Source organism: Idiotropiscis lumnitzeri, chromosome 21 (genome assembly GCF_059441095.1).
Source record: "Idiotropiscis lumnitzeri isolate Australia: NSW breed Sydney's pygmy pipehorse chromosome 21, RoL_Ilum_1.0, whole genome shotgun sequence".
Taxonomy (NCBI): Eukaryota; Metazoa; Chordata; class Actinopteri; order Syngnathiformes; family Syngnathidae; genus Idiotropiscis; species Idiotropiscis lumnitzeri.
In genome coordinates, this window is record NC_142411.1 from 1,107,370 (window position 1) to 1,124,899 (window position 17,530).

At 46.4% G+C, this 17,530-nt stretch overlaps 3 protein-coding genes and 4 non-coding genes across 9 annotated transcripts; all 7 read right to left on the bottom strand.

Moving 5' to 3' along the window:
- Positions 1 to 1,706: 1,706 nt before the first annotated feature.
- LOC148316293 (connector enhancer of kinase suppressor of ras 3-like) lies at positions 1,707 to 9,368 on the bottom strand. 2 transcript variants are annotated; one of them, XM_088285638.1, is made up of 13 exons: positions 9,203 to 9,368; positions 6,786 to 6,949; positions 6,512 to 6,714; positions 5,467 to 5,554; positions 4,908 to 4,949; positions 4,321 to 4,440; positions 4,177 to 4,236; positions 4,015 to 4,083; positions 3,790 to 3,939; positions 3,470 to 3,546; positions 3,191 to 3,360; positions 2,842 to 2,925; positions 1,707 to 2,657 (listed from the first exon to the last, which is right to left on the bottom strand). In XM_088285638.1, exons 1-13 carry the CDS (start codon positions 9,252 to 9,254, stop codon positions 2,338 to 2,340), a joined length of 1,599 nt encoding a protein of 532 aa, XP_088141764.1. In that variant the 5' UTR covers positions 9,255 to 9,368; the 3' UTR covers positions 1,707 to 2,337. The 2 variants fall into 2 exon arrangements, with proteins under 2 accessions (XP_088141764.1, XP_088141763.1); XM_088285637.1 differs by having other exon boundaries at positions 3,446 to 3,546.
- A 407-nt stretch (positions 9,369 to 9,775) lies between these two features.
- On the bottom strand, positions 9,776 to 13,560 carry rps7 (ribosomal protein S7). 2 transcript variants are annotated; one of them, XM_088285640.1, is made up of 7 exons: positions 13,487 to 13,560; positions 12,830 to 12,915; positions 12,185 to 12,256; positions 11,593 to 11,736; positions 10,918 to 10,982; positions 10,310 to 10,460; positions 9,776 to 9,889 (listed from the first exon to the last, which is right to left on the bottom strand). In XM_088285640.1, exons 2-7 carry the CDS (start codon positions 12,902 to 12,904, stop codon positions 9,812 to 9,814), a joined length of 585 nt encoding a protein of 194 aa, XP_088141766.1. In that variant the 5' UTR covers positions 12,905 to 12,915; positions 13,487 to 13,560; the 3' UTR covers positions 9,776 to 9,811. The 2 variants fall into 2 exon arrangements, with proteins under 2 accessions (XP_088141766.1, XP_088141768.1); XM_088285642.1 differs by lacking the exon at positions 13,487 to 13,560 and adding an exon at positions 13,203 to 13,383 and having other exon boundaries at positions 9,782 to 9,889.
- LOC148316295 (small nucleolar RNA SNORA73 family) lies at positions 10,060 to 10,278 on the bottom strand. The gene has a single exon (XR_015840259.1). It is a non-coding gene; the product is annotated as a small nucleolar RNA SNORA73 family (small nucleolar RNA).
- Positions 10,646 to 10,864, bottom strand: LOC148316296 (small nucleolar RNA SNORA73 family). Its single transcript, XR_015840260.1, has one exon. It is a non-coding gene; the product is annotated as a small nucleolar RNA SNORA73 family (small nucleolar RNA).
- Positions 11,305 to 11,524, bottom strand: LOC148316297 (small nucleolar RNA SNORA73 family). The gene has a single exon (XR_015840262.1). It is a non-coding gene; the product is annotated as a small nucleolar RNA SNORA73 family (small nucleolar RNA).
- LOC148316298 (small nucleolar RNA SNORA73 family) lies at positions 11,806 to 12,025 on the bottom strand. Its single transcript, XR_015840261.1, has one exon. It is a non-coding gene; the product is annotated as a small nucleolar RNA SNORA73 family (small nucleolar RNA).
- A 390-nt stretch (positions 13,561 to 13,950) lies between the features above and the next one.
- e2f6 (E2F transcription factor 6) lies at positions 13,951 to 17,282 on the bottom strand. Its single transcript, XM_088285639.1, has 8 exons — positions 17,051 to 17,282; positions 16,278 to 16,592; positions 16,079 to 16,125; positions 15,927 to 15,979; positions 15,597 to 15,780; positions 15,058 to 15,213; positions 14,844 to 14,958; positions 13,951 to 14,578 (listed from the first exon to the last, which is right to left on the bottom strand). Exons 1-8 carry the CDS (start codon positions 17,177 to 17,179, stop codon positions 14,408 to 14,410), a joined length of 1,170 nt encoding a protein of 389 aa, XP_088141765.1. The 5' UTR covers positions 17,180 to 17,282; the 3' UTR covers positions 13,951 to 14,407.
- Positions 17,283 to 17,530: the final 248 nt, after the last annotated feature.

The following is a 17,530-nucleotide window of genomic DNA, read 5'->3' on the forward strand; positions in this document are numbered from 1 at the left end:
ACACACAAATACTTCATAAATCAGAATCAGAATCAGAAATCCCTTCATTGTCATTGTACTCAAGTGTGCAACAAGATGCATCATGTTGTGAAAAAAAATAGCCAGAACAAATCAAAGATTAACAAATTTGAACAAGAACAGTTCAAATGTGAACAGGTGGAACCAGAAACGTGTTAACGAATACAAAATTCTCCTCTTACTTAGTGAGGACGTGATCATTTTAGAGTCAATATTTTCGATTTAAAAAATAACATTTTGTCTGAGAGCACACACAAATAAGATCATATTTCTACTGATCAAATTCATTTCATCATTCAAAATTGAATACACACCAAAGAAAGTCAGTCAAAAGCCAACATTTTAGATAAGAAAAATCCAATTAATAAGAATTGAAGCACAAGTGAGAGAAGTTTTCAAATTGAAACGATGAAAAACTCATCGAAAGATTTCCAAACGGGCTGCGCTCAATTATTGCATCTTTTCTTTTTTATGGGGGCTTCTGATGACCCCCAAAAGACTCCCGAGGGAACTTGAACGCCTCACATCACATCATCGAAAGTGGTGAGCCCCAAAAAGTGCTCAATCAAAATTCGGCTCATTTTGGAGTACAAAAAAAACAACAGCAGAAGTTAATGACTAATAAACAAAAAAGCGATGAGTACCTTACATTAGCGCCACCAAGAAGAAAGAAGAAGAAGAAGACTGCTGACGTTGCTGACGTCCAACGAAGTGTCTGGACGTCATTTGGTCGCCCGACTGCCTCCACAAGCGTCCTCTGCTGGGCGCTCGAACCCAAACACTTTCCATCTCGCTCCCTGCGCGTGCGCGTCTGCCTGCGCGTGCAGAAAAGTGACATCCCACTCTGGTGCACTTTCCGGGGACCACAATCATGACGTCAGGTTTTTTTTAAATCAGACGGTGAACATTTAGTTTTTGGATTTGGACTTCTAAAGCTACCGCTTTATTATTAAAACACGTTAGCTAAAATCATCTACCGAACGAAAAACGATTGAGTCTTCGTTCTTAAATGAAACAATCTTTCGACGAATTGTTAAAAGGACAAAACGTCGCCACCTGGTGGGCATTTATGGTAAGAGCACACGCGCAATTCTCCACGTAAAGATAAAACCGCCTTGGAAAGTTTTACGCTTACTCTTGAGTTTACTTCCTCGCCTTTTAAGACTTCAACACAAATACCTTGCATCGACAGAGCAAGAAAATAAAACGGGCAACTCGATAAAAGCTCTCTTTTAGCGCCATTCACTGTAGGGAGCTAAATGCTAAAGGTGCCTTACCTCGACCAGACAGGTAAGGCGTGATAAATCACAGCCAAACATTGAATCACAAATAAAAAAAAAGGCAGATGTAAACGTTTTTTTAACCTTAATGCCACTTTTAACCAGGATAAAAATCTTTAAACAGCGGAAATTGTACATCTGTCAAACGTGTTTTCTGTGTACAAATCTAATTGGCGTCCATACGCGGTCAAAACAAACTTGTCTCTTCCGGCATACTTTCAAAATAAAATAGTCTGATGTCCTTTCCATGAATCCGTTGTTATTTCTATAAAATGGAACACTTTTCAGACATCAAGTGAACACCGAATTGCTCCTATCATAAGCTTGAAGTCGTTGAACATAAGAAATCATTTAATGCAATTTTCTTTCACTCTTTAACCTTCATCGCATTTTCAATGAACGTGCATCTTCACACATTACGTTGACTTTATTTACAATATTTTCCACAAGGAGCCTGAAAACAGAAATGTACAAAGATGCTGCTATGACAACACGAAACAAAATCAAATAAATGATAAACGCACCCGTGTATTGTTATTTATCGCACGTTTTCAAATCTATGAACCAGTTAAGACGGTGAAAACTGCCCAAGAGGGACCCAGCCCTGTTACAAAATGCGCAAACCAAGACTTTAGGTGCCACCTTGTGCTATTTTAGGGCAGTTCAGATGGCACAAAAACAGAAAATATTTGAGTTTTTCAGCAAATAACAAATAGGTAAAATAATAAATCAGTATATAGGCGCAGCAGAAGGATATTAACCCTGCCATGTCCTTTTAGAAACGCCAAGAAATGCCACAAGGTGGCGGTAAATCACGACACGAAGCTCCTCAATTCCTATCAACATGGTTTCTTTGTACCAAGACAAGATGCCTGGCAGGAGTTTAATTTACTCTGTGCAAAAAACAAAAAAACAAAACTGGTATCTCTGGGCAATCACAAACGTTGATATAAATTATTGCTAAAAGCACTCGAGTGATTAAAATGACTTGAAGGCTCACGTGACGCATTTGAGTTGTCAATCGAAAGCTGCCAGTTTGTCAGTGGCTGAGGAGTCTGAGGCGAGAGAGCCAGCTTCCGAGCAGCGACGTCGACTGTTTGCCGCTCGGCGAGGGGGCGGCGGCCTTCGCGGAGGCCTCCTTCTTGGGCGCCACTTCCTGGTAGGGGACGGTGGCGCGGTCGTGCAGGTCAGCGCTGATGAAGCAGCGGCTGCCCCGGATGTGGTCCACGCCGCGGACGGCCGGGTGCCGCCGGTACGGCAGCGGGTAGCAATGCCCCGCCTCCCCTTTCGGCTCCGCCCCCTCCTCTGTGATTCTGCTGATGCCCTCGTTGCTCAGGTAGCGCTGAAGACGGCGGCCGCCTGCACCAACAAGTTCAAGCTCAGATTCTTTCTTACAAAAAATGACATCTTTGATTGAAGGTGGCTTCGCACATTTGAGGTTGCCGGTTCAAATTTGAATTTGAGTCTTTTCTGTCATCTCATGGCGCACTTGTAATGTTGTTTCAAGTTTGATTTTTTGGCAGTCAGGCCAGCTCACGCTTACCTTTCCATCCCGGAGCGGCTCGCTGGCAAGACACGCCGGAGAGAACCTCGGCCGGCATGGACACGGGTCGAGGTTTACCTGCAGCTGCACAGACGAAAAAATCGTCATCATGAAGTGGACTTCGATAGTTTTGATCAAAGTCCAATAAAATCCCCATTGAAGTTGCAAATGACAAAATGAACGGTTGTTTTGAACTTTTTGAGTACAATAAATGCATATTTCATATTTGACTGTTTGTTGAAGTTGTTGAAGTGCCACTTGCTGTAAAATGTTGGCGAACCAAACTGCATTTGGGAATCGCAAATGCGTGAATGATGCCCGACACACAACGAGATGTGTGCGCTCTCACCGCGCGCACTCCGGCGCTGTCGAAGTCGGACCGGGACCGGGACCGGCACCGGGATGGGGATGGGAAGCAGGACTTGAGGAGCCTTGTTGACGGCGGTTCCGATGGCGCCGCACGCGTCAGCATCCAGACACGAGTCGGGAGACCTCGGCTGTCGTGCCTTTCCGCTCGGACTGAGTGACCAAGACGAAGAAATGCATTGTGGGTGACGGAAGGTGAGCAGAGGACGAAGCCACCAGCTGAAAGTGTTCCACTGACACGGGCGAGGACGGGGCTGCGTACACATCCAAGATGGCCGTCTCGCCGACTCTGGCAGCGGTCTCCGAAGGATGGCGCCACCTGGGGAGGCCCGATGAGGCCTGCGACATTTTCACGGAAACAAGACATCAAGTCCCAGATGACAAAATTTCCTTTTCACGACTAACGGTCGCGCAATAAGAGCGAAATAAATAAATTTAAAATCAGACACAATTTTCACTCGTTCGTTCGATTTATTTTTTTTTCAAACATTTTTGTGTTTGCTTAATTACATTCACGAAAATGTTTCTTCAATTTTATTTTTTACTTATTTGGTAGTTTTGGTGAACGGAAATGTTCCCGACCTGAACGAGGGGGGGCCTCCATCGCATGTTCTTGAGCGGCGCCGGAGCAAATGCGCCGGTGGTTCCCGACGGCCGCTTCTTCACCACCAGAAGGACGTTGCCTGACTCCGCCCTCAACTTGGCCACCAGGTGCTTGAGCTGCCAGCCCACCTGGACCAATCACAGAGCAGCGCGGCGGTGAGGCGGCGTCCGGGTCGCAGACGCTTCCCGGTCGGCCTCACTCACCACCGTCTGCCCGTTGACCCGGACCACCTCGTCGCCGGCGTGGATCCTCTTGGTCTTGTCGGCTGCCGACTGAAGTTGTGCAATGACGACAAAGACGATTGTTGATCAAAACAAAAGTTCAAGCAAAAACAAACAAAAAAAAAAAAACGTCACGTGACTCACGTTCTCAGTAGTTCCAGTAATGACGTGAAGGCCGTCGTAGGTGGACTTGATGTAGATTCCCTACGAGACGTCACACGCTTGCTCACTTCTGCATGTAATCTACAAACCGGCCACTAGAGGTCTCTCAATTGCAGCGCTGCTCACCAGGCCTTCTCCAGGCTTGATGTTGGAGATGTGAACCTCCTCCACACACGACTGGTCGCTCTTGGACGGGTCAGAGGTCACCTGGGCCGTCTTCTCGCAGAGGCTGTTTAGGGCTTGCGACTGAAACACACACACACACACACGCGGGAGCACTTTATCTCAGGAAAACGGCAACTGACAGGAAATGCCAAAATAAGCAGGAAACGGTCTCCCTCCACGCTTGTTTGTGACTTGATTTTGGAGATGATTGCCCACAAAGTGAAGGCGGGCACACGCACCGAGCATATTTCTTTCTTGCTTACTTGTAAACTTCACACAAATAAGCCAAGAGTTAGCCAAGCTTCTTGTATTTCGTCTACTACCGAAGAATTGTTGATGTGTTTGTAGCTGGCATTAAAAAAAAATGACGAGGAAAAGACAGAGAACACTGGGGATGCGGCGAACAAAAGGCTGGCCAACAGGACGCCGCATCTAAGACAGGAAGTGGACGTTCCCAAGCTGAATAAACAGCAGCACGCAACACGGGACAGGAAAAGGAAGTGTGTGTGTGTGCGTGCGTGTGCGAGCCGAAGAAGAAAACGACTGACCACTTCTAGGCTCTTCTCCTCCATCTCATAAACGGTGAAATCCTGCGAGGGCAAAACACAAGTGAGTGTGGGCAGCTTCAATGGACTTTGACCACACAAACGAGATTAAAAAGGCTCATGTGAACATTTTGAGAATTACAAAACAAGCTTGAAAGTCATTCGTGTCTGGAAAATTAAGCAAACCCCCCCAAAAAAGGGGACTTTTTTTTAAGCATATGAACATAAAACAAACAGAACCACATAACGTTGCCATCACACCTGTTAGCTTAATGCTATCACTAGGGAAACACCATAGACAGGCTAATACAATTAGCATGTATGCAGCAGTGTTGTAAAATTTAAAGGAACAAAAAAAGTGCAGCAACACATGTTGCAATCAATTAAACTTCACCTTACTGGATTACGCTGCCCCCCGGTGGTCAATGTGCGCACAACAGAAGGAGCAGCACATTGTGTGTGAATATTAGAACGCTGCTACCATCGATCTCAAATTTATTGATCTACCTCGTCAACAAACAAATAACGTGTCGGGACCGACGGTCCGTGTGTTCGGTTTGACCTTCTGGACGGTGGAGGTGAGCTCCAAACACAGTTGAACGATGGTGCTTTTTGTGGACGTGAAGTCGCTGCTGCTGGTCAGGGGGGTCCTGCAAACAACCAAATCAGCTTTTAGTGACATTGTGACTTACATGGCACAAAAAACAAACAAACGTAAAGCGCTCCACAGAACACTGCAACTGTAATAAATAATTGAAAAAAAAAAAAAAAAACTCAATCCAGCATTCTTCGAGTTGCTCTGACACAAAACGACACCAAGAACAAAAGCTCAGTTGTGACCGCTAAGAATAATCTCGCGGTGATTTCTCCAGACTTGCTCGTGAAGAATTAACATAAGAGGATGACGGCGATGATGTCATCACCTGAAAGTCATTGCATTTACGAGGCGACCTCGAACATTGTCCATTTGCAGCATGCGCGTTTTCGTCATGAGCGGTTGTTGACGAAAAAGGTCTCGCACAAATGAAATGAAAAAAAGACGAGCAACAGCGTCGGTAGCGACGCGTGTCAAACGCGGGGAATGTTCGTCGGGCTTGTCCAAGCTTGACCCGTAGGAGGAGCGGACGCACGAAGGCGCGCGCGTATGCTTGTCATGAAACTTGAGTGGCAGTCTTGAGCGCGGTAAGGCGTTCCCCCTGGCACACTGCAAGTCCCACTCAAAATGAAATTGAAAACTCACTGAAAGGTTTCAACGTGTTTGTTTGGCTCGGCTTGCGATGTTACCTCACAAGACACACAAAACGCTTTCAAAAAACGAGACGAGCCGGTGTCAAGTAATGCACACATTTCTTGCATGCTGAGGAGTTGAGTTTAGCCTGGGTTGTTACCGAGAGTTTCGGCGCATCGTGCGTTAGCCGTTTATTCGGCTTGAAGCAAGAATGCTTTAAATCTCATTTGGAGGACGAGACGAGCAACAACGTGAGAACAGGCGCCTTTCAATAAGTTGAAACGGGGAATTTGCTAGCATTGCTGAACCCCTTTCGGGATATCCAATCCGAAGAACATTGATTTAGATTTTTTTTTCTTTGTCGCGAATCATCACGTACTTGTCCATCCAGGCCAGCAGACTCTTGGCAGCAGCGATGAGCTCCACCACGGCGGTGAGGAAGTCGTTGGAAGGCCGGTGGGCAGCGTTGCCGTGGTAGGCGGGGTTCTTCCGGCGCTGCGACACGGCGCCGCTCAGGTCGCCGTGGGCCAGCCTCATCCTGCCCACCAGCGTCTTCAGCTTGTCCGACTCCACGCCGTTGTTCTTCAACAAACATCACAAGAAACTCACTTTGGATGGAACGATCTCGGAGAAAAAAAAAGACGATGGCGTACCAGCGCGCAGAGCAGGTCGACGGCCTCCAGCATGAGCTCCTGATGGCCCACCCGGAGCACGCCCAACGAGCTGAGTTCCTGGTGCGTCATCTTCAGAAGCTTCTCGCCGTCCACCTGCTGCCCCCTAAAGGCCGGGAGGTACTGCTGCAGGCTGTCGTCCAAACCTCAACCGCCACAGAAAACAGAAAAAAAAGGAAGGCCGAGATATGACATTTGTCAGATTATTGATCGTGTCGCCGGTTGGTGATTAGGAAAACCGGACGTGGGAATATTCTGTCATTTTATTGTTCGATCGGACAATTTTATAGCCAGCCACACAAGGCATTTTTTTAATGAATAGTAAGGTGTTTATTTTTTTAAAGGCGAGTAAAAATGGTCCTAGTGGGGTGAATAAAAAAATAAAAAAATTCAAGTGACCTGACGTGACCTTGAGGGCAGCATCGCCTGGCGCAGTGACGCCACTGCATCGGCAACGCTCAACTTTGACCCTTAAACTCACCAGCGCATCACTTGCCTGTCAAAGTTTGTGCGCGTGTGAACAAACAAAAACGCGGTTGGGGCAGCAAATGGCGAGGCAATGCCGGACGCCGGACGTCGAGCGCTCTCCTGCAGCACAGTATCGATACCCGGTATCGATACTTGCCCATACCGCACAACGGAGTTATTTACGCTACTCAGTCGGCAAACATCTTCAAAGGAGTATCATGTGTGTCGAAAGAAGGTCCAGCTCGAACTTTACTTTGAAGGGTCTTCATTCATTCATTCGTCAGGAAGAAGAAGGAGACAAGAACTAAGCGTCCGCTCAGGCACGAAAGCAAACAGAAGCTGCTCATCAACACGCTCGTTAATCATTGAGCAAAGCTCAACAACATCTCGTTCAACGTGCACACGCGCTCGCGCTAGTCATCGTCGCACGTGCACACGTTCAACAGTCCTGACCGACTTTCTGCAGCGTTGACCAAACGACGACGTCAACAAACCACATTCGAGAGGAAAAGACTTTCCTTGAGGGCGGCGAGAGCAGGAAGCGCAATTTTGTGTGCAACACACACACACATTTTCCACAAAGAGGCTTGAGAAGCCACGCCCATCTGAAGTATCCTCTCAAACGACATACTAAGCAAAGAAATGTCGTGGATTTCAAACAATCACAAACGCTAGCGCTGATGTTGGCTTCGCTTCATGCTAACACTGTCAAATTCTATCGACTGGCTAACGATTAGCATTGTTGCAAGGAACTGAAGAAAAGTTAAGAATACTATTACAAACATATTCTTTATCCTGTGCAAAGAACGACGACTACAACGGCCATACTGACGAGCTAAGAGTTAGAGAACAGTGGAGCGCCAACTGTTGGTGTAGGATAGCCGACTGCGAAGAGCGAAAACATGTGACTGATTGTATGGAAGAAAAAAAAATGTTTCGTGTACACGTGACATGTGCATGCCAGCTTCTGTTGTTTGTGTCGCTCGCTCGCTTTCTCATTTTGCGAGTTCAAACCGCAAACTTTCTGTTAGGATTTGGACCGCTTCCAGTGGAAGTTCCGTTGGCATCCCTCTCGTGGGAATTTGTGCGAGCGAAACGGACGCCATCCGATTGGACGGCCAACGGACGACAAGTTGTCGCCCGCGGGCGTCAAACGACGAGCGGCAACACGCCGGCCGAGCCGTCTCGACACGCCGAGTCGGTCCCGGGTCACGTGATCACGTCAATAAGAGCCGTTGGCGCCTGACGGTTCTGTTTGCAACAACATGCACACCCATTTTTGGGGGCGTGACATCACCGCTCATTAACATATTGACAAGTGGATACCATCGCGAGTCCGAAATGCCTTTTTGACAACCAATTAGCGTGCAAAATGTGACTCGCGATCATCTTAAGCGAGTCGACTGTTTGCCCCATCGTGACGTCACAGTGGGCTAATTAGCATAAGCCCCGCCCCCTATCGAGTGACGGTCATCCAAATTGCACACGATGAAGGGTTTGCAATGCCCTGAAGCTCGGGAAAGGAGAGCCACAAGTGGCATCGTCACGAAACAATTAATTGAGGAGCAAAACAGTCAATTAATTTGCTGATTGATGATTGGTTATATAACCAATACCTCCAGACAGTGTTAATTTGATTCCATTTCTGGAATTGCTAAGATTTTGATTTCAAATCTTGATTAGTCGTCTTTTTGGGTACTTGTTAAGCTTTTTTGTTTGTTTGTTTAAAAGCTAGCGTGTCGTTTGTTTGACTCCACCGGAATCTTTCTTTCTTCACATTTTCGATCCAAATCGCTATTCAACGACACAAAATGTTCGCGCAGCTGAATCCAAACGCGGAGTAAAAGTTGCAACAAGTCAAGAAAAAAACACAAATTGCCAAATTGAACTGGGCTGGTTTTCGCGTCAACTTTCCAATTTTGGCGACTTACCTTTCATCCAGTCCTCAACATGCTGGCAGCTCCACGCACTCACGCCGTCCATGTCGCGCTCTAAAACGTCGAAAAGATTCTCGGCGAGCGTTGCGAAGTCATAATTGTGATTGACGATTGAGATGATTGCAGTGGTGCAGAGTGCTCGCCTCTCGCGCGCGTCGTCAGTGGAAGAGGCGCGTGCGCTCGAGCGCGAAGGTTTCAGGTTACGACTTCCCCGCCCCGTCAGCTCTCCGCCAATCACGCGAGGAGGCGGTGCGATTTTTGAGCTCCAGGACGAAACAAAATTTATAAAAAGGGCAAAAAGCGCATGTTGACTCAGACGTCAAAATGACGCCAAGTTGCTTTAAAAAAAATACAACTTTGAACAGTTAATATCTCATTTGAATAGAGCTCATGCAACAATGTTTAATTTAAGTTGGCTGGTGTAACAAAATCATCTTAGCACTTTTTTTTTTTTCTTGTGTTGGGGTCAACACTCGCAAAGTGGATTGGCCCACGCCCGCCATATGCAAATAACACTTTATTTAAACTGACATTGGCTTCTGATGAGCAAAGAGACCACAAAACGCATTTGAACAGAACACAAATTTATTTTGCCATGTGAATCTAGAGTTGGTATTCGGGGAATTCAAAAACCACTTCTTTGCCTGTGAGCTTCTTGTAGACGCCAGAAAACGTTTCCACCTGAAAACAAAGGTCACCTGTAAGAACACCTCAACATTGATGCTGGACTTAACATTTTAATGACCAACAACTCAAATAAAAAAAAAAAAAGGACTAAGCAACATCTAATGCAGCAGAGCATTTTCTTGATATCTACGAATCCCAAAATGGGAGAAAAACATCCATTTAGGGAATGTGCACTGCATGGTTTGGCTCCCCAGTAATTGCCCAAAAGAACTCTGGGAAGTTGTAGGAATATGCAGGACGTTCGTCCTCGCCGACTGCAAAGCCGGGGACGGAACTTTTTGTGCGACGTCGTGGAAGGGGAATGTACGTCTTAGCACGAGGCTACGCTCCCATACGCCACAAGGACAGAGCCGAGCGAGACACTCGCCGGATGTCCACGTCGGTTTCCGAGACGCGGCAAAGCGGCGCACGTACTTTGTGTTCCACGTTGATCTGCTGCGCCTTGTCCAGGTGGACCTTGATGAGCCGGCTGCTGTCCAGCTTGACGCGGATTCTCTTGCCCACGATCTCGCTGGGGAACACCAAGTCCTCCAAGATGGCGTCGTGGACCGACGTCAGCGTGCGGCTGGACAAGATCACACCGAGTCGTTAACAAAAAAACGGCACTCAAGTCATCCATCATCGCTTTTCTGTGACTGCGAGGGACTTTTGAGCAATTGCTGACTCATGAGGTCAAAACGTGAATCGCTTGATGACGACGACAATCCGCTTTCACATTCTTGAAACATGAACGCGAGCGTTTCAGGATTCAAATGTGCACTGCATGGTTTGGCTCCCCAGTAATTGCCCAAAAGAACTCTGGGAAGTTGTAGGAATATGCAGGACGTTCGTCCTCGCCGACTGCAAAGTCGGGGACGCAACTTTTTGTGCGACGTCGTGGAAGGGGAATGTACGTCTTAGCACGAGGCTACGCTCCCACACGCCACCAGGACAGAGCCGAGCGAGATACTCGCCGGATGTCCACGTCGGTTTCCGAGACGCGGCAAACATTTCAAAGAGTGCGAAGGAAGACGTCCACTCACCTCCTTGGTCGCTTCTGCTTATTCTTGATGCGGCTTTTCCGGGTCGGTTTGGGCAGAATTCTCCTCTGGAAGTCAACCACATTCGCTCATTAGTCGTGTCCAGCACATCAACATACTTCGCTTTAGTCAGGACATTTTTACTTCCATCGACGTTTTTTTTTGTTTTTTTTAAATTGTAGGCAGTCTTGCCACTTATTCAACTTAAAAACTTTACCCATAATTTCTTTTGTCACAATTATCTTGACTGTTTCAGACTACTTAGCTGCATTTTAATTGCTCAGTTTGGATTCCATTTTAAAATTGCACCGCATTTCAGATCTTAAAAAAAAAAAAAAAAAAAAATCACTTTAGCGTTATGAAAATGAAACAATACAACCAAAGTGTCTAAAATGTGCACTGCATGGTTTGGCTCCCCAGTAAGCGCCCCAAAAGGACTCTGGGAAGTTGTAGGAATATGCAGGACGTTCGTCCTCGCCGACTGCGAAGTCGGGGACGGAACTTTTTGTATGACGTCGTGGAATGGGAATGTACGTCTTAGCACGAGGCTACGCTCCCACACGCCACCAGGACAGAGCCGAGCGAGACACTCGCCGGATGTCCACGTCAACGACAGCTTGAAGGAGATCCACCTGACACCTGGAGCGCTTTGCTAAAAAAAAAAAAACCTCTCCTAACCTGAGCAATGAAGACCACGTGCTTGCCGCTGAATTTCTTTTCCAGCTCCCTGACCAGGCGCACTTGAATCTTCTGGAAGGACTTGAGCTGAGGAACGGGAACGAAGATGATGATAGCTTTCTTGTTGCCAGAGACTTCGATCTCCTGTTTGGAAAGACAAAAAGAGTCATGAGTCGCAAATTCGAACATCACATCGTCAGACATCCATTTAGGGAATGTGCACTGCATGGTTTGGCTCCCCAGTAAGCGCCCCAAAAGGACTCTGGGAAGTTGTAGGAATATGCAGGACGTTTGTCCACACCGACTGCGAAGTCGGGGACGGAACTTTTTGTGCGACGTCGTGGAAGGGGAATGTACGTCTTAGCACGAGGCTACGCTCCCACACGCCACCAGGACAGAGCCGAGCGAGACACTCGCCGGATGTCCACGTCGGATTCAACTATCGCAACATTCAATACCAATTAAATTTCCTCATACAAGCAAACGAGACCCATTGGTCCAATTAAAGTGAATAAAAGCTGAGAAGGGCTCCCGGCGATCTTTTCTAAAGTCTAAAACGAGGCTTGATGAGTAAAATGCTTGTTCTGCTCACTTTTGCTGCAGTGATGTTGAGTTCTCTCAGCTGAGCCTTGAGATCAGAGTTCATCTCCAGCTCGAGCAGAGCCTTCAGGGACACAAAGACAAGAGGAGGCACAACAATCAACACACCTTTTTACTTTGCTCTTCTCTAGGCTGCTGCCACCGACAAGTTTGGGGACACCATGACCACTTATTGTCAAATCGCTTCTAACGCAAATTTCATGCAATATACAAGCAATGAATGTAGCATAACTCTCTGGATTTAGCAACTGCTGTGTTCAATTGTTCCCAACTCAGTTTGCTTTTATCTACGCATATTTTAGTGCCAAATTAAACCACACACGACAGAGCGCGACTTCTACACTTTCGTCTCATGCTTGATCATTATTTTGTTATTTTGTAAAATTAGGCCCTTGGCTTTCTATAATTGCTTTAATGATGATGCACACTTTTTGAAAGCAAGCTAAATAAGTAAATTGTTAAAGTCAAGGTGATTCAACAAGATCACGCCAAAAACCTCGACAACCACTGATCGTTTTAGGTCATTGACTAGATATTGGTGCATTACCACCAGCTTAATAACAAAAAGAATAGAATAAAGCCTGATAATACCGCTCAGATGGTGGGAATTTTACACACAAACATACGTACCACTTACCTGGGATATCCCGGACTCAAACTCGTCTGGTTTTTCGCCATTCGGCTTCACTATCTTTGCACTCGTGCTGAACATGGCCGTTGTCTCTGCAAACAACAATTTAAATCACGTTTACATTTGAGATGACCAACACGACACACACGTGCACACAATTACAGCAAGTAACGACAATCTGAACGCATGGACTATGTTGGGCTTTTACATGTTTGCGTTTTTGATTACAAGATATACTCCCCCCCCCCAAAAAAAAAAAAAGCCAATTCGCTAAGCTAACGCTTTGGCAGGCAGTTTAGCAGGCAGCCAAAGCCAAACACAGCCTGTTGCCAGAAGCATTTACTTGTCGCATTTTAGAAACGACAAAACGGCAACTTGCTCAGAAAAAAATGTTGTCCTTTATCGGCGGTGTTGTCTCAAAAGTAATCGTTTAAAGTGAACACAAGCATGGCCTGCTGGGCGCCGCGCCGTAAAAAGCGTCTACTCAAGCTACTCCACCAAGCTTAGTAACGTCGTTTTAAATGGCCATCCGCAACCACAAAGGACTCAATCTAAGCCATCATCAATGTATAAATGTTTACTATTTAAAAATGTGCCCCTTCGAGTTTGTTTGGCCACATTATAGAGCAGAAATGTCCATCCAGTCAGAATATCACGACTAACCTCAGTCAACGACGGCCAAGGAAGAGACCGGAACATCGCGAGAATTGCATTAATGCACAGAGCAGCGTGACGGTAAGGTCTCGCGAGAGAAGGTTGGAGCTCGTCATCCGATTATCGCGAGAGTTTCACGTTCTGAGATTTGACACCCGGAAAAAAATAGATTCTTTAAAATGGCTTATTTTGAGAATTTGTCATTTCTTCTCCCGCGTATTTTTTTATATGACCACGTATTTTTTCTTTTCGTTTACAATAATTAGAAATTAATTTATGACGCACTTTGTTATAAAAAGCAAAATGCAATCGTGACAAAACAAAAATATAAAAAAGGCTCCCAAAACAAATGATCGAAGCCTACTTACTGTGCCGATTTTTTTAAATTACTTCAAGTAGCACATGGCAATGTTATACTGTGACATTAGTTCATGATGCATATGACCAAATAACATAAATTCAGATTGTTAGAGTTCAGTTTTATTTACATCTTTATTAAAAATGAAATGTAACAAAAATTGTGTATGACAAAGTCAAGCAGTTTTGAATTGCACGTAAATTTAATGAAGGCTGTTCATTGTAAATAAATGTGCATCCTGCACCACATGGAAAGCTTCTCTTGATGACCCCCCACCCGAAATAAACATTCGTCCACATGGTAGCTTCAAAAGGGCTTGGGTTCCGTTTCGTTGAGGAGAACTGATGTTATGACACTACTCTAAATCAAAAAATGAGTTCTGTCAGCGCTTATTGGCAAAAAATATCAACATAAAACATGAATGTAGAACCACTGCAACGCTTTCACCTCAGTCTTTTTTTTCAGGCTTCAACTGTGAATGTTTGTTTTGAAAAAAAAAACAAAAAAACTTTGGTACGCCTCGCCTCAATTATCCCGAATTGTCTGTTGAAAAATAAGTAAAGTTTCCTCTTCTACTGGACGGTCTTGTGCGTGTGCAACGTCTGAGTTTGTATGCGACTTTCCTCCAGCGTCATGAAGCAGCCGCTCATCTCCTCCTTGACCGGCACGCCCCCCGTGCCCAGGTCGCAGGTCATCACCATGATGGGACCATTGCCACCTTTCAGGTGCACCTTGATGTTGTCCTGCAAAAGAACGACTTCTTGTAGAAAAAAAAAATCGACAATGACAACATTCAACACAAGCTCAGCTTCTTTGCTTTTGCGCTAGTTTAGTCAAGGAAATGTACACACAAGAATGCGAATTTCACCACTTTTCTTTTGGGATGGGGCATTTTAAGAGAAGCTGAATTTCTCTTGCGGTTGTAGCGCAATCGCGACTCTTCTTGACCGATAACTTGAAGTGCGTCGTCTTGGATGAAAGTGTGGCTCTTGTGGGAGCTCCGTCTACCTGTGTGGGCGCCGGGACCTCCAGCTTGGTTTCCTCCGGCGCTTTGACGACGATCACCGTCTGCTCCTGGAACACGGCCACCCGGCTGACGTCCTCGTGCGTGATGTAGGCCGCCGTGCGCACGCACGTTAAGAAAAAACATGACCCCACGTTGGTTGACTTTCATTTTTTTTCACATCTTGTTGTCGTTTCCCGGGCGAGGTGCAAAGGATATGTTGCGTTTTCTTCATTGTCCGTCATGTCGAAGAGTTGCTGTGCGCAGTTTTTGATGAGGCCATCCAGCGTGCTCTCCTCCAGCTTCAGGTTCTCCAGCTCCTTCCGGAACTTCTCCTCAGTCCTCCACAGAAAGTGGGAGATTGGACACTGGCCTCTGGATGGGCGACAACAATTTTGGACGATCACGTGCTGCAACCTGGCGCCGGTTGCTTACAAACATGACTAAAAGGTCAAAAGGCTTCACGTTGCACACAGCATTGACACAGGAAACATGTTTGTCTCTACAAATTGTGGCCAGGGAACTTGAAACTAGAAATGGAACGATAAAATTGCCCCAATATCATTGTCATCATGTCTCGATATTAATTTCCATGTGTGCAGTTACAGCACCCTCTAGTGGTTAGTTTATTAGTGCAATTTGAATTTGGCATGTGCTTAATGTTAATTGGACCATTTCAAATATATATGGATAACTCGGACCACATCTTATTAGCATTGTATCTGATAACACACACACACACACGTGTGCGCTCTCACATCCACTTGACCCTGCGGGACGCCCTCTGGACCACGCTGACGGCCTCCAGCACGGCGACAATGTCGTAGACGTGACACTTGCGGGTTTGCAGCCGGCTTGCCGCCTGGTGGAGGTCCAGCCAACTGTCTGGAGACGCCAGCAGGAGCTCCAGAAGGCGCCGCGTCAGCAACGCCAGGGGCACGTCTGTGGAGGACGACGCACCGGGAGAGAAGGATGACAGTGTGACGTAGCCAATTGAGGCAGCACGAAGGCGATGATTGCAAAAAATAAAAAAAAAGAGATGATCATGTCCTCTTTGGACAAACGTTTAACGCTCAAGACACACACACCGTTTCTGCAGGGCTTTGTTGCCTGAAGATCCTCTTTGGATTGAACATCCACACTGCAGACAAAAACAACACATTCAAGGGAATCTAAATAATAAGGAAGGAATGCCTCAAACGATATTTTCGGTCCTAAGAATGAAAAAGAAAACACTTACCTCGGTGTCGTCACCGTCGGAGGAACAGGCAGAGATTGACTTGGAACCTGAAAGGAAGAAGATTTGAAAATATGAACAAATTCCATTTGAACTATTACTATACTCGTTTTTTTAATTTTTTTACGCTAGATGACGCAAGCCCCGCGCACGGACGTAAAATCAATAACGGTCGAGAAACACCGGCCGCTTGTCGTCCGACCTGCTGAGGAGGTTGTGGAGAAGGAGGTCCCACGGGAGCGCCGCTTCCATCTTCCTCCATCGCTTCCTCCTCCTCCTCCTCTTCTTCATCGTCGCCAGCACCCGCGGTGCCCCACTGGTCGTCCTCCTCCGATGATTCGGCCCCCCACGGGGTGATGCCCCCGAGAGGTCCGTCCAGGTAGGGGGGCATGATGGGGATGGCGTCGCCCTTGACACCCCAGGTGGTGATGTCCTCCGGCAGGAAGTGCTCCTCGCAGATCAAGTGTTTCTCCGACGCTTCCTCCTTGTCCGTCTCTCGCAGTGCAGCCAGCCATACCTAAATGACGTCATCATCATCATCATCGTTTTGAGTAAGGCTGGAAACATATCGGTGTCAAACTCCAGGCCTGTGGGCCAGTTCCGGTCTGCCACATCAATTCACATGGCTTGTGACAGCTTGCTGCAGTTTCTGCACTTTGAAGTCTAATTTGACTTATTTAAAAGTCAATCCAAATGGTTGTGAGGGAATTTTTTTTCTTGACTTGAGCTCTTGTGATTGTTTGGATGGGAACGCCATTTGGTTAATTATGCATATTTGACTTTTACTCAAGTATCACTATCGTCTCCTTTATGCAAAACGGCAAATTGTTGTGCAATCAATAAAAGGTCCTTAGCCACAGTTAGCAAACAAGGTGAAGAAGCTCAAGTGAGCAAAGCGTAAGATGATGGAATATGAATTGAATCAAGAATTTCGGGTGTGTTTTTGTGGGGTGGCGGTCACGTGTGGGTGGCTACCTTGACCCGGGCCGGGTCTCTGGGGAACGGGAAGAACCTCTTCGGGGGTCGGCTCAAGGCACCCCGGTTCGCGTTGATCAGGCGGTTCGGACAACCGGAAACGACACACTTGACCGCGCTTAGCTCCATGAACCCGTCCGAGGTCCGCCCGAGTGAGAAAAAACAAAAACACCACTGGGAACGTTATCCCCCCCACGCAACTTTCGCCAACCGGAAAAGGCGAGTCGTTGACGCGGAAGTAAAACATCGGAGGTAAAATGGCTCGCTTTGTTTTTTACCCCGGTTTTCTAAATCTTGCGCCCTCTACAGGAGCCGACGGCATCTGCATACGGAGTTCGAAAACGAAAGAAATACAAACACCGTTATTTTAATATCTTTTCTAAAATCTATCTTAATATTTAAGTATTTCAAAACATATTCCTCCTGCATGATTTATGACGTAATTATTCAATCATGTATAAGACTCATATTCTTTGAATA